The sequence below is a fragment of the Drosophila hydei genome, unplaced genomic scaffold (assembly GCF_003285905.1).
Source record: "Drosophila hydei strain 15085-1641.00,03,60 unplaced genomic scaffold, DhydRS2 tig00000149-arrow-pilon, whole genome shotgun sequence".
Taxonomy (NCBI): Eukaryota; Metazoa; Arthropoda; class Insecta; order Diptera; family Drosophilidae; genus Drosophila; species Drosophila hydei.
Genome location: NW_022045678.1, coordinates 2193698 through 2208852, shown reverse-complemented (window position 1 = coordinate 2208852; position 15155 = coordinate 2193698). Strand labels below are relative to the sequence as shown.

The following is a 15155-nucleotide window of genomic DNA, read 5'->3' as shown; positions in this document are numbered from 1 at the left end:
TATTTTATGCCACTTTAAAATATATTTATAAATAATAATTTATTCAATTACAAATTGAAATTATTTTCAACATTGAGTCGCTGTGCTTTTTAAAGGCTTACAAGTTTGACTCGGCAAGACTACTTTGTAGGAGAGTCCGTTTAAGAGCTGATACTTAATCTTTGTATAGTTTAGTCTGGCATTATGTTATAAATAGATTTAAAACAAAACAACGCTTGCAAATTATTAAATTTTTTTTATCAAAATATTGGTTATATTTTTCAAATTTATCACGCAATTGATGATGATTAAGCCCATTTTGGTTAAATGGGTATGCAAATACGCATTACTATCTCATTTGGAACCCACAAGCTTTTGCCGAAACATCATTCAATCCACAGAAAATTACAGTTTTCTGTGCTTAATCGGCTGGCGGAATCATTGAGCCACATGTCTTCAAAAATTATGAATTTGAAAATTGGTGTTCCAGACTGCGTCTTGGCATCCAAATGGTCGAAATCATATTTAAACATAAATGTCATAAAATTGTCTTTCTAATAATGTTCGTTTCATAGATATTAAAAATATATTTCTTTGTAAATAATAATGATTTAAGCTTCAGCAAGCCCCAAAGTCGATAGTTCTCAAATGAAAACTCGCATATTTTATATAGTCACATGTTTGCTTATATGGAAATAAGTTAAATTATATAAAATATAATCAAATGTTATATATATATGTGACTATCTAAATTACCTACAATTTTCTTCAATTTTCTTATGAGTAGAAGAAGTTACTTTAAGTTACTTTCAGAAATTTCGCTAACAGATTGCTGGCTCGTCTTCTCCTTGAGCTTTTCCTAAGCTACAAGTGTTTGAGAATGATATGGTTTTAGTTCTTGCAAACCTAACTTACTATTTAGAAAAACTTGTATATATAGCATACCTAATATCCTACAATTTAATCCCAATATTGTTCCGCCAACCTAGTGTTGTCATTATAAAATTGCAATAACTATCTCAGCAGTTTCCAAGCCAGCAAGACTCTGAGTACCACAAGATGCACACAATATCATGCCACATCAGTTTGATGAAAAAATCCACCCCTCGAAGCCACTGGCAGTTAGTCAATAAGCGACACCGTGCAACATGATCCATCATCAGTTAAAGTTGAAAGCTGTAAGCAAACATGGCTGAGCTAAAACTATTATTGAAATACGATGCCGCGATGACAACAGACAAAACTGTGCCGTGGCTGCTCAGATAGTCCTAGCGCCTGACGTCGGACACAATGGGCTGAACAGCAGGCATAGGGTCCTCTTCGCCTGACAGATCAACTCGTCAGACAGCCCACAGCATGAGATGAGTTTCCATAGCTCAGCTTGCGATCGGCACGCGACACTTGGAAAGCTGCTTCGACATTTCAATATATATGACGCAACGCCGCAGGATCGCATCAGTTATTAAAAATGATGAACACTCGGTTTGGATGGGCATTGGGTTTGCTAATGGTTTTCTCGCGAGCTTATCAACATGCTATCGTCGACTACAGACATTCAGTTAGCGCCCACGTGCCACACGCAATTGCCAGCCAAATGCTAATTAGATGAAAGTCATTTTCCAATTCAATGCCCAACCCCCGCCAGTCCTAGACCAAACCTTGTGCCAGGCCTTTTCGGCTAGATCATGCGCTATGCCGATAAGAACAAATTTCTACACATTTGAATGTATTTTTTTTCTAATGAATAAGTTGCCTATTATTTGGCATGTGGGCTCGTGGATAAGCTTCTTTGGGGAGCTGCGGTTTCGTGTACCGAAATTCTGATTAACTACATTTATATTTAGATGTAGTTGACTCGATTTCTAGGCCAAATATTCAACAAGTAAATGTGCTCTAGGTGACCTGAAGCAATATTAAATCTAAGGTTATACATTTTTTATATATCTTGCAAACTGATAAGAACACTGGGGTGTTAGGAGCGGTGGCTCAGAGCTGAGTATAGAATATCTCTTGGTTCGACACATTCTTTAAATAAAATTTCTAAGCTTGCTTTTGTGGAGTATAGAATATAAATAATGTGGCTAAACATTGAAGCAAACTGTAAATCGAAATGAAATAAGTATTTCTTTTTTTTTTCTATATATAAAAAAATATATAAAAAATATATTTATATATATTTATATAATATATTTATATATTTTTAAATATATAAAAAAATTTTAAATAGTTAATCTCGTGGTAATATCAAATATTATAATAATCAAATTTTTCGAATTGTATAAGCTTTTTCTGATTAGATACATGCTTAAAGATTTAAGACACCTAGTTTATCTATAACTTCAATATGTAAATACAAATTTCTTTAAATTTCTTATTTCACATCTGGTTCTGCGACTCTTAACTTAACCAATCTCAAACAATAAAATAAACAAGCTTCGAGTATGTTATAGTCGCGCGTCTCGCTTGTCTCTTGTATGCATATTTTACATATAACTCACTTTCAATTCTCTTTGAAAGTTCACACCTTAACGTAGCCAGCTTCATCTTGATGTTTTGTCTACTAGATTTAACCCACTTATATTCCTACACACACGCACTCACACCCACAACAATATTTCACCCAAATATCTGTGCCTGGCGCATTTCCCACACCCACAGCTAACTGGAACTATGTAAGCCAATCCAATGGCCATCTGCTGAGCTTAACCCAATAAATAGCTGGCATAGTTGCCAGCGCTGTAAGCCAGGATTCAACGCCGAGTGAGTCATAAATTGTGAAATGCAATGCACATTATCGTCAGAGCGAGATACCAAAAAGTCAAAGAGTTCCAGCTCCAGACGGGCCAAGAAGCTGAGCCCCAGGCGAGACAGCGTGGTGGACACTTTCTGGCAAACAGTTGGCATCTAGTCTACAGCCAGTTGTAGTTGTTGTTGTTGGAGTTGCTGTTGTTGCTGCCTGTGTTATTTATGAGTTTTGTGATGTTTCTGCAAATTTTTCTATGTAAGAGACTCCTTTGTTTTTCGTAGCAACGACGACGAGGTTAGTTGAACTTGTGCCTGCCTTATCGCACGTCAATTGCGCAGACAACTTCATTGTAAGGCGCAAGAGATTCCTGCGCATTGATGTTGACAGCAGGAGTTCCAAGCACGCGTCCGTCCACACACAGAAACCACAGAAGGAAGTCGCTTGCGGTTCGCCTCGGGCCGCTCTAGCGCTTTTCGGCTGTGCCTCTTGCGCCCAGAAATCTAATTACATTTTGTGGCCGAACTTTCAATAGTGTTTGAGCGATTTCCATCAGTCAATAAAAACTGCGCAAACGCCAAACTGCAACTCGTGCGTCTTGCGGACACAGCAGGCACATGCTCCAACTGACTGCATCTGATATGCCCCCGTTGCCAACAGGCAACTGCAACAGCAACGGCGACGGCGACGGCTCTCACAACTTTATTTGCGCTGCATTTCGCGGAAATCGAAATCTGTGCGAAACTCGAAATATTTCGTTGGAAATTGGAATGCCAATTCAATGCGAGCTAAGTTTTTTGTTTGCATACATGTTCATGGAGTCAATAAGAGTATATAGGTTTCTATAGTGCTGCTGTATAGATGGATGATTGACATTTAAATCAGTAATTAAGTAAAACATACCTCACACTTTAAGAGACAGAATCTCAATATCTATAAAGTGCCAAGTCAAAACATAGACTCAATAAATATAAGGAATATATAACTAGGTAAGCTTCAGTTCAGAAACTGTTTAAGCGGGCATTACACAGTTGCTAGCAAAGTTTCTTCTCGGCTTTGGTCTTCAAATTTTGCCAAGCTTCAGGAGGCATCTAACAAATTATGAAAACGTGCTGCTGGGCGGACACACAGACAGACAGACAGGCAGTCAGTCAGGCAGACAGAGAGACGTATAGAGGTAGCATATGCTGCGCTGACAAGCCAAACAATTAAAACTAAAGTGGAAACGATCAAAATGTGCAACCCCGGTACACAGATCTATTGCCACAGATATAGTGCAGTCAGACCGCAGTCCCTGGCAATTTGCATATATTAATACATTAACTGTAGATCTCCAACTGGTGGGCACTACACCCTCACAGGACACCACTCTCTCCATCTCCCTGTCTCCTGTCTCTCTATGCGTGACTCACTTCGTGCTGGAATTCTAGTTGTCGGCAATTGCCAATTGGCATTGGATGTTAAGCGTCATGTGTGCCGTATGCTAATGACTCCTACAGGATTCTCTCCCACTACCTCACGCCCTCCCTCTCTCTATACCAAGTCCAATACGATATTATATATGGGGCGATGATGAGCTGCCAGCTCGCTTTTGACATTGTCATGCTGTCAAGCGTAACCAAACTCCGATAAGAGCAATAAAAATGAAAATAGGTTGCCAGCGGCTCACAAAAGCAACAATAGCTCTCGTAACATCTGTGTAGAGCCAGAAATGGCAGAGTTTTTAGAGTTGGAAGAGAGCGATATACACTGGGAGAAAACTGCGATGTGATCGATGTGGTTAGGTCGATGGTTAGAATGAAATATAGATGAAATATATTTTGTCTTAAATCAAAGGGGAAGATGATTCAATGAAGGCTGTAGATGTTTTATATTTCTTTATAATTTTATAATTCAGAATTTGACTATTGATATCTAGGCGCAGCTCATATATGAATATTTATATTATATTTTATATATTTTTTTTTATTTTTATTTTTATTTATTTATTTTTATTTTCATATAAATAAATCATATAAATGGATCTCCAGCTGCTTCAGCCCAGAGTATAAACCTAAGGTTAGAGCTCAGTTAAGATCGCACACAATCTGTCTCACCACAACTATAAAATACCTACACTAAAGTTAACTAACACATTCATCTATACTCTAATAATATTCCAAATATGTGTCCTCTCACTTCCCATTAATTTGTCTCAGTGCATGGCCTGGCACGCGATCAGTAGCAGCCCATAATGCACGACACGTACCAATGCTATCGACTCGAATTGAGTTAATATATGCACCCACACAGTGATGACACGCATACCTACCAAAAAAAAAAAAACAAAACATAAACAACATTGAGGGAGACACCACATCAAATTGGAACTGAAAATTATGCCAATTGGTTTATCACTTGGCAACTGGAATTGAAAAAAACCAGCAACATCTGAGGGGCAGACAATTGCACAGAATTAAACAACAAAAAAACATTTCGAATGCCAAATTGCATTTAGTATTTATGGCAGGGAAGTACAGTAGGGCGCAAAGGCAGCTGCAACCCTTTCAAATGTATGGAGTGAGCCAGCGCTCCTTGGTCTGACGTCGCCAATTGAGGGGAAACAAACGCTTCCAGATCTCGTAGCGTGCCGCATTGAGGCCCTCCTGCAGGACTAGCTCCTCGCCAATGTCCAGATAGTAGCGCTTCCCAAAGCTGAACGGGCGCCAGCGAATGTCGCGCAATATCTCATCGGTGGGCTTGTTGGGGTCGCTGCAGATGGTGATTCATTTTAATCTAGGGTTTCATAATCAAATCTCGCTTACCCCTTGTAGGCGAAGGCGGTGAACATGCGCGTCATTAAGTCGACCATGCGAAATTCGTCATCGTCTTCCGTGAACATGCGGCTAATCGAGGGCTCCACGAACAAATACATTAGATCATCGTGGTGGACTGTGCCATAGGGCGCCTCCTCGGGGTAATGAATGTGACTGCGTCCGCCCTGGTAGGCAAAACGATAGTGGTACACCTTCGTGGCACGAGCTGCCAGATGCACAAACCGATGTATGCCAAAGCCCGTCAGGGCATCCGAGTAGAGTGTGGCCAGAGCCTGCAGCGAGCTGTTCGCCTCGAGCGGCAGATTACCAAAATAATATTGCCGCAATTCCTGGCTGATATTCTTGGCACGCGGACTGCTGGCATTGTAGAGGAAACATATCGGAGCCAGCGCCTCAAAGTTGTCATTGAAAGCGGCAAGCAAGGAAGGACTTTGCAATATGGCTAAAAGGAAATCAAAGATTAGAGTCGATGTGAATTACAGCCTCTCCCTCTCTCTCTCTCTCTCTCTCTCTCTCTGAATGTCTCTTTCGAACTCACATATAGCTGGACCCACAAACTCATCCTTGGTCATGCCCGTTATGATGGGTATCTTCATGAAGTTGCCATTCTGATAGCTGCGCACGGGATCCTCAACCAGAAAACGTTCTTGTCCAAAGTCTGGCTCCACCACGGGCTTCCACAGAATCAGCGGATTGTTGCGCCCAAAGTCAAACATGTGGGGCAGGGTGTTTGCATACTCCAAGTAGTGTTTCTGGAGACGATATCCTCTGAGAGTTGCTTAGCTGTGATCATTTCATTTGAAGCTCACCTCACGCAGACAGAGCATCATTTCTTTCATGTCCTCCGTGTTGCAATGCAGCAGTGCCGCCTGCTTCTTGGCCACGTCAATTTGATGCTCAGGCAACGACCACTGGCCCGTTGCAGCTCCACTCATCGCGATGGCGCGCTGGAAGAGACCCTGTGACATGGGCGACACCATGTGCAGTGTGACGGCCATGGCACCCGCGCCATAGCCGAGCACTGTGATTGCGTTTGGATTGCCGCCAAAGCGCGAGATGTGCAGCTTCACCCAGCGCAACAGCTGCACCTGATCCTTCAGACCCATATTGCCGGGCGCCTCCTCTGTGCCAGTGGCCAGGAAGCCCAATGTGCCCAGCCGATAGTTAAAGGTTACCAGCACCAGGTTGCGATCCATGAAATACTGCGGACCCGCAAAGTTCTTGCTCTGGCCGGACAGCGAGTAGAATCCACCTGGATGTATGAATACAATGACGGGCTTCCTGGGATTCGGCTCCGATTCAGTGGGCAGCTGGCGCGTGTAGATATTCAGCCTGAGGCAATCCTCGCTCACGTCCTCGCTGACCAGTCCCGGCTGCGGGCACTTGGGTCCATCGAAGGTGGCATCAAATACATCAAACCATTGCTCAACGGGCTCCGGCGGCTTGAAGCGCAGATTGTCCACGGGCGGCTTGGCATAGGGAACGCCCCGGAAGGCATAGAAGTTGCGACCCGCTTGCGAGGGCAACATGGTGCCACGAATTTTTCCCAAGGCCGTGGTGATGACCAAATCCGAGAGCTCCTTATCGCTACCCACGGGTACATCTTCGTCGTCATCCAGAGCCTTGGCCAGCTCGCTGCTATTCTGGAAAACAGAAATCGCTGTGCCCGAAAGCAACAGGCACACAAATCCGAGAAATCGGCACATTTTCTGCGCACTGTGCAAACAAGACTGTGGAGGCTGGAAGTGAAGCTGCAACCTTTTATAGCCACCAACGGAGCCTGGATTATGTCACATAAAGTTCGCAAATTGATGAGATTCTTTTCTGCAGCTGAACGTGGGCGTTGGCTGTTGCTTCCCTGTTCTGTAGGCTGCTTCCCATGTCCAATTGCCGACGGGCCGTACTGACCATAAATAACTAACACGCTGTCTCCCTGGCTGGTCTCCCAGCTCTTCCCACACACACCCAGTCCTGGCACCTAGCCCAATCTGCCGATCAGCCCACGCAACCTTTTGATACGAGCACTTCAGTTGGGCTTCGTCTATTAATTTGTTATTGCTCCAATTTTTCCCACGTGAACTTGTTTGCGTGCTTGTGGCTTATTAGATTAACAGCGCATTTAAACACCCTCCCTCGGGCTTAACCTCGGCGACCTAGCCAAAAAAAGAAAAAAGATAAAACACAAAGCGCAATTCACAGCAGAAAGTGATCCCTAAATGCTTGCTAATAGCGTTTAATGGTGAGCATTAAAGGTGAGCACAAGTCATAAAGTTCTGCAGCACAAGACGACGATGGCACACCCCATTGTGGCCAGTCGCTGAGCGAGACCGCAGAGCCAGAGCCAGCCGAGACCAAAGTCGCTGTAGTGCGTTAAGCGTTCCTTTGTGCTGCTCTTCCGTTTGTTCTTCCTTATTTGTTTTCCTTTTCCTTTTCCTTCGTATTGCCAACATCTCGGTTTACTCTGTGCCGTGCTCAAAGGACGCACATAAACTGTCAGTTGTTGGAAGGCAGACAAAAAGCGTGCTAATTGGATTTATATTGGGCATTATGAAAGGAACTTGGTAGCAACTGCTGCCTGCCCGTCCTACTTTAAAGTGTGAAAACATATAAATTTAACGAAAAACTCTGGGATAGGTGGGAGCTGCTGGGAACCAAGTGCTGAAATCAACCCAAACATGTTGTGAGCAGAAACAATAGCTCAATACTCATTGGCTCTAGCGAAAGTAATTGAATAACAAATTGAATTAAATAAAATTCAAATGGTTTTTATTTGAAATGCTTTTAAAATACATCATCTTTGCTTATTATTTTTAGATTAAACATTACTGATTCACTTTCATTTCAACATGTTATACAAAATTATATTACGTCTATTATAATTTGAAAGAAACAATTTTTGACAGTTCATTTAAGTTAAGTAAGAAAAACATCTGTTTAACAAATATATATCCAAATGTCCGCAAGGCAAACTTGAACTTAAATATTACTTTAAAGATCATATTCAACTACCAAGAATATAAAGCTGCCATCTCAGCACATTCTGTGCAGCTCTCACTGCACCAACAGCCGTAGGGGCTTCAGTAGGGCTCATAGGCCACATCCAAGCTCTTGAGGATAAATGACAGTCATTTGGCATGAATTCAACTCCTACACTGTAGCTGAAGCTCTGGCCATAATTGATGATATGACCTCATTCTACGCCAGTCGCCAAGCTCAGCTCAGCGATCTTCACGCCCTGGCATGCTCCCTCCAGCACTGCTAGCCAAGGCTATAGCTACAACCCATAACAGAGAGCACACTTCATGGCAAGCTGTGCCGTTGTTAGACATTCTGCGGTCGTCTTCGTTGTATTACCTGGTAATTGTAACATCAGCTCTAGCTCGGGCTCGAGCTCGGCAGGTGACACAAAGGCAGACGCCTCTGGTGCTGCAGTCAGACACTAATGACCAGACGACGTCTTGCCATGCGCCACAGGATGTGTCTGCAATGTTGTCGTGAGGTGTGAAGAGTGGCCAAACCAGTGACTGTCAATGTGTGTGTGTGTGTGTGTACCTGTGTGTGTTATTGCTTTTATGACTCCTGCCGCGCCTTGAGAGTCGTTGCCCAAGTGTGCCCGTGGTGATTTTGTGGGTTTTTCCTATTAAAAAGTGTTTTGGTCTTAACTTTCAATTTCGATTTAATTAGCTGGCAAATGTTGACATATTGCCAGAAGCCAAGTGCTGTTTGTGTGTGGTCGAGACTGCAAAGATTTACAGATAGATCTTTCACGCGAACCAGGCACTAGTTACCATCTAATAGAGATTGGCATCGATTTGGAATAGGCCAAGTGCTTGCCCAACTATAAAAAATGTCGTTTCCATTCGATTGTCAAAGCGCATAATTTATTAGCCATAATCATTAGATCGAGAGGCGTTTGTCTGTTCAAAAATTAGCATTGCATTCTCTGTGCAATGGATTTCTAATTCTACCCCAGCTTTCTAGGGGTTGGATCAACGAACCACCCCTCGCAAAAAAAAAAAAAAACAAAACGGTAAATGCACATTGACTAATGAAATGTTTGGCGATTGCGGCATTTTGGGTTCGTTTTCGAGTGCCTGGGCGAGAGGTCGTTCTGGGCCAAATGATTTTTAGTAATTTATGGCCCGCAAAGTCGGTACTGTTCGATGTTGGACAATGGCACACGGGTTTTGGCATGCCAAATTTCTACAAAAATATCAAATTTTTGTTTTGCCATTTCCATTTCAGTTTATGCCAATTTGCATTCGATAATACGCCCGCGAATTTGTTGTCATCAGAATGTCAGTTAATTAGTTGGATTTGTTTTCCAGGTTTTATGGTCTTGTGGAGCGTGGCCCGTGGCCCGTGGCCCGTGCCGTTGCCAGAGTCTGCCACAGCACCTGGGCACGCGTCACACCAGAGATAAGTTTTTGTTATTTTGAAAATGTATGGCAAAGCGCATTACAAATTGACTGCAAAGAGATATGAATAACTTTTATGTCCACAAATATGGGTAAAAGTAAAATGAAAAGCATTAACAGCTTGCATTTGCCATGCTTTGTGTGAGTGCCCTTATGCATTGAGGCTATTATAGATGCTGTTGCAGAGAATAAAAAATAAGAGAAAATTACTTTAATAATATAAAGTTTTTTCATTAACTCAATACTCATTTGCATTAATTTAAGAGTTCGAAAATCATAAGTATATATGGAAAAAAATAAATAAAAATGTTTAAATTATTATATATTTAGAATTATTATATATAACAAAGATACATTTAAAAAAATTTTTCTATAATAAAATATGCAAGATTTTTATGCAAAAACTATTTAAAATTCTATATGCATAAGTAGAACCTATTGTTAATAATGTACAAAAATATAGAAGCTGTTAATGTTGAATATCGATATTTATCGGTGCGCGGAATTGGAATATTTTTAATTTATTGATTCTAATAAACATGTGTTTGTAAATAAATATTTACAGCTTGACGCTTTCTATTGAAAAGACATAAGAAAGACACAAGCGATACATAAGCCACAAAAGTCCTTGATATTAAACAATAAAAAATATATAAAAAATAATATAAATTGCAATAAGCTTTGATTTGTATAGATTATAATGTGGGCCTGATAGATGGATGATCAATAACAGAGAATAATGAATCTCACTCTTAATTGACTTAGTCATAAAACACAATTATGAAATTAGTATGAAATCGTTCAAAAAATTAATTAAAACACTACAAAAAGGATAGTTTTAGTCATTAGTTGAAGAGATCTATTTATTATGCTGATCCAAAACAGAGACAGAAGAATTTGCCTTATTTATTTAGCATAGTATAATAGCATACAACAGTTAAGTTAAGAGTGCTTAAGTCGATACCTTGAACCGTCCCAGCATTCTATGCTTTTTCTAATAAGAAAATGGGATGAGTGATCAATAAAATGGACTTGGCTGAATCGACTGAGCATGTCATTCTGATCAGCTACGCCTACTTTTGTCTGTGACATTAATTTTGAGTAAATTCCAATTTGCAATGGGAATAGAAGTTAGCGAAAGATTGTTTCTGTTAGCTGTACTTAAATATGCTTAGTGCATATTTTGGTTCTCAATCCACATATAATAAAATGCAATAACATTATATAAGTTTAAGTGGAAGTCGTATTATATTTTCTATATTTATCAATGCATTTCTCTCCCATTAAAGTCACTTCATTCCGCGAATGCACATCAGCAGCTGCCTCTCTCCTGCATCCAACGTCCCTTGAGCATATGCAAAAATAAGTGTGTGGATCGGAAATGGATGCTCGCACTCTATAAGTGGAATCCACCCCGATCGGGTAGACAGACGCGACTTAAACAACAATTGGCAAACGGTAAAAACTGTCAAAGGCAATTGTCGCACTCTTTGTTCGCCGAGGCACAACAAACTGACAGACAGACAATCAGACAGACGGACGGACGGACTGCCACAGTGATTGATCATTTGATGAGCTCTTCGCTTCGCAGTTATCTGTGTGTTATTGTTGATAATGGTCTGGGCATAGAGCTCGTTTATCAATTTCGAGTGGGCTGTGTGTGCGAGCCTCTAAATGAACGTGGGAGTTTCTAGTTTGCACCTTTCAATAAAAGTGGCTTGGGCTAGTCTCTGTCTGGTTACCTTTGCCATGCGAAGCACGTGCCGCAGACTCGAGGCGCTGCCTAGCATGTAAATCTGTATATGCCACTTGCAACTGCAACTGCAACTGCTGCAGCAGCAGCAGCCGCCTGCATAACCAACGTCGCGTTGCAGCAGCTGCTGCTAGCTCGAGCTGGAGCTGGAGTTGGGTCTGTGGCTGTGGCTGTTGGCTGCGGCTGCGGCTGGCGGCTTGCCGCAGTCTTTGCCACTTCCTTTTCGTGGTCTGTTTAAGAATTTAACCCGTGCCGTCTACGTGCTCACGGCATTCAGAGCTAAATTAATTGTTGTTGTTATTATTATTATTATTTAGCCGCTGCGAACCACCTGTTGCTGGCCCAGACCTCCTCTGCACATTAATTGAATGTTAAAATAAAAACTGTGATCCCTTTGATTTCGCAGTCGCACTTTTCATTTCTATAATCGTCGCCGATGTCCAGATAACTTCTGACTGCCCGTCATAATCGTAATCGTCATCATAATCGTAATTAAGTTAAACGGGTATATATTGAGCTATATATACACATATATTTATGAACCGTTCGTTTTTGGCGTCTGCTTAAGCGACTGTCGGACGGCCCGACTGCTCGACTGGTCGACTGGCCGGCTGGTCGCTCCTTGTCGTAGGTCATGCGTGCGGCTGGCTTGCCGTCTGGATCGGTCGCACTTATGTGGCCTGGCGCTACGCTACTTCTGCTCACTTGATTGCCTATGCGCACATATATGCGGGATGAAGTCAATAATTGTGCCCAGATTTCACATCTTGCTTAGTTGCTTTTGCCTGATTGGCCTGGCTGAGAGCCAAGGAGTGATTGAGTCAACTGTTCGACAGCTGAATGTGACAGATCATCCTGATTTATGGCATTAATCAATTTTAAACAACTAAACGCAGGAAATAAAAACTAAATGATAATAAATAATACAGAAATAAAGTAAAAAATACAAAATATATATTAGAGAAATTTTGTCTAGTTGAAGCAAGACGAAGCTGCTAAGACTTTATATATTTTAAAAACTTTTAATAAAGTTTTTAATTTAGGAACTCATTGAAACCACTGTAAATAGATTATATTTAATATATATATATAATATTCTAATATATACTATTTTTATATTGAATTATATTGAAATATAAATACATAATTCAATAATTTCAAGTATTTTTTATAGAAGAAATTCAGCCAAAGTAAAAATGTCTGCAAGAGACATAGGGAAACTTCCTCTTGAACTTATCCAAGCAATCTATGACTGATTAACCAACACCTAAGAGCGTTGCAATTAATATAAAATTACAATATATAAGAAATATTTTAACTAGGTTTTCAATTCTTTCTTTTCATTTTATTCTTCTTATAATTTTAATTTTTTCCCAGTAATATGAAGTCTACAGCAGTTTCCACATATATATTCCAACATGTTTATATTATTTGAACTAGAATTACTAAAGCATAATTAAATTCCTATATCAAGCACTCGCTATGTAAAATTTCAAGTTTGCCAATCAAAAAGAATATTTATCACAATTTCAATTTCATAATCGTTGCAGGCCGACTTCAATTAAATACGAGCTCCAAGCCGAACTGGATTAAACAGCTACCCCAACATACAAGAAGCCACCCAGTAGTCGAATCGCTTTGTTATCTTATCTCGCGGTATCTCGGCTCGCTGGAGCACAGAGGCATTCACATTTAATGAATGCATTTGCGAGATAAGCCAACTCAATGACCAAGGACCTAAGAGACAAGGTCAAGGGCAGGGTCTACCGCGCCACAAATATATATACATATATTTATGTAAATGTAAATGAAGCCGAAGTTGAGTAAAATAAAACATTAAAACTGGCAAAAACAAAACAAATTGCGATGACAGTTCACAGGGCTCGAATCACAGCCCTGAGGCGATTAACTGCATATGAACAGTTGGGGTACGCGTAATGATCGTGTTGCTGCTGGGTAGCCAGCCGGTGTTTAGTGGGGCCGAGTTCCTTGACATGCCGGCCGATGCGCTGCTGCAATATGTGCAGAGATGCGATAATCAAACGTTTGCGGCCCAAAACACATTAGTGTCAAATGGCTTTTGCCTGTGGGGCTGCGGCAGTGCGTGGCCCGCTCATTGTTTAAACAGGCGACAGAGGACGCGTGTTGCTGCTGGCCCCAACATATCCATTAAAATCATTATGCCGCAAATGTGGCAAATTTTCAACAGTTCATTTAACTGATTAAAGCGCAAAAGGCAGCGGCGGCGACGGCGACGCTTCGACTCTGGCTCTGGCCAATTTGCCCGATGAGGAATTGGCCCCAAATAGTTGCTGCAGCAGCTCTTTAGGCTTATATGAGAAAATTACATCACACCAGCTATGTAATTTTGGCACCTTCTGCTCCTTTTGCCCTGCTCGTGAAAGAAGAAGTCATAAAATTAAATTTATGAGTCATAATTTTTATAATCAAAAAGGCTTTTAGGTTCTTTTGGGCGAAGAGCGAGAGAGAGGAACATCGCGCCTTTTGTAATTGGCTTCTAATCGATCTCATTTATAAGGTCACAATCGACTGACTCTTGAACTCCAAAAATCCATTAGCATTTACCTTAAGCACATTTGTCAAAAGGCCTCTAAAAAACTAAGTTGTTGTGGGTGATTCAAATGTGTGCGTGTTTGTGTGTGTGTAAAATATTAATCAGTCAATAGGCAAAACGTTAATCCGCATTTAAAATACCTTCTTAGAGTTGTTGGTGTTGTTGTTTCCCTTGATCTATTAGTGGACCGCCCAGCGCGTCGACCAATTAATTGCGTAAATGGAAAAATTGCCTTTGGTGCGTCTTTGTCTTTGTTGGGTGCCACAAGTCACACTTTGGTTTATTTTGTTGTAGATTTTCTATGATTTTTGCTTTGTCTGAGCTACACTTGAAGAAAATTTCGAATAGTAGTAATCAAAAAGTATATAAAATATAATTGAAATATTATATATTATATATTATGAAATATATTATATTACTTAACTTGGGAATTTAAAATTTAAAATATACTTCGAATGCAGTTTAAACTCTGTTAAAACAAGCTTTATTAGTTCGAGGTTGATTAAATCTTGATATACAGGATTTGAAAATGTTTAATAATTTTTATAATGATATAAAGATCTTATAAATTTAAATACGAAAATTAAAATGCATGTTTTTAAAGATATATTTTTTTAAGTTTATAAAAATAATTAAATCATTTTAATCAATTTTTTTATTCTTTTTGGCTTTTATTTGCTTTTAACTAATTTAAATTTCATTTTAATATTTGAATTTTTGGTTTATTTTTAATTGTTTTTTTAAGCAAATGTGTATTAATTTGTTATTCCGTTTACTAAAAAATTACTGTAATTTTTTACCATATTTTGTAAGTTTCTTCGTTCAAATTTTACTTTACGTTAAAATATAAATTATGTAAGTACTATTATAA

General features: G+C 40.2%; 1 protein-coding gene across 1 annotated transcript; it reads right to left on the bottom strand.

Moving 5' to 3' along the window:
• Positions 1 to 5268: 5268 nt before the first annotated feature.
• LOC111603979 (venom carboxylesterase-6) lies at positions 5269 to 7244 on the bottom strand. The gene is made up of 4 exons (XM_023321824.2): positions 6348 to 7244; positions 6077 to 6290; positions 5527 to 5980; positions 5269 to 5473 (listed from the first exon to the last, which is right to left on the bottom strand). The coding sequence occupies exons 1-4, from the start codon at positions 7242 to 7244 to the stop codon at positions 5269 to 5271; spliced, it is 1770 nt and encodes a 589-aa protein (XP_023177592.2).
• Between the last annotated feature and the right edge of the window lie 7911 nt (positions 7245 to 15155).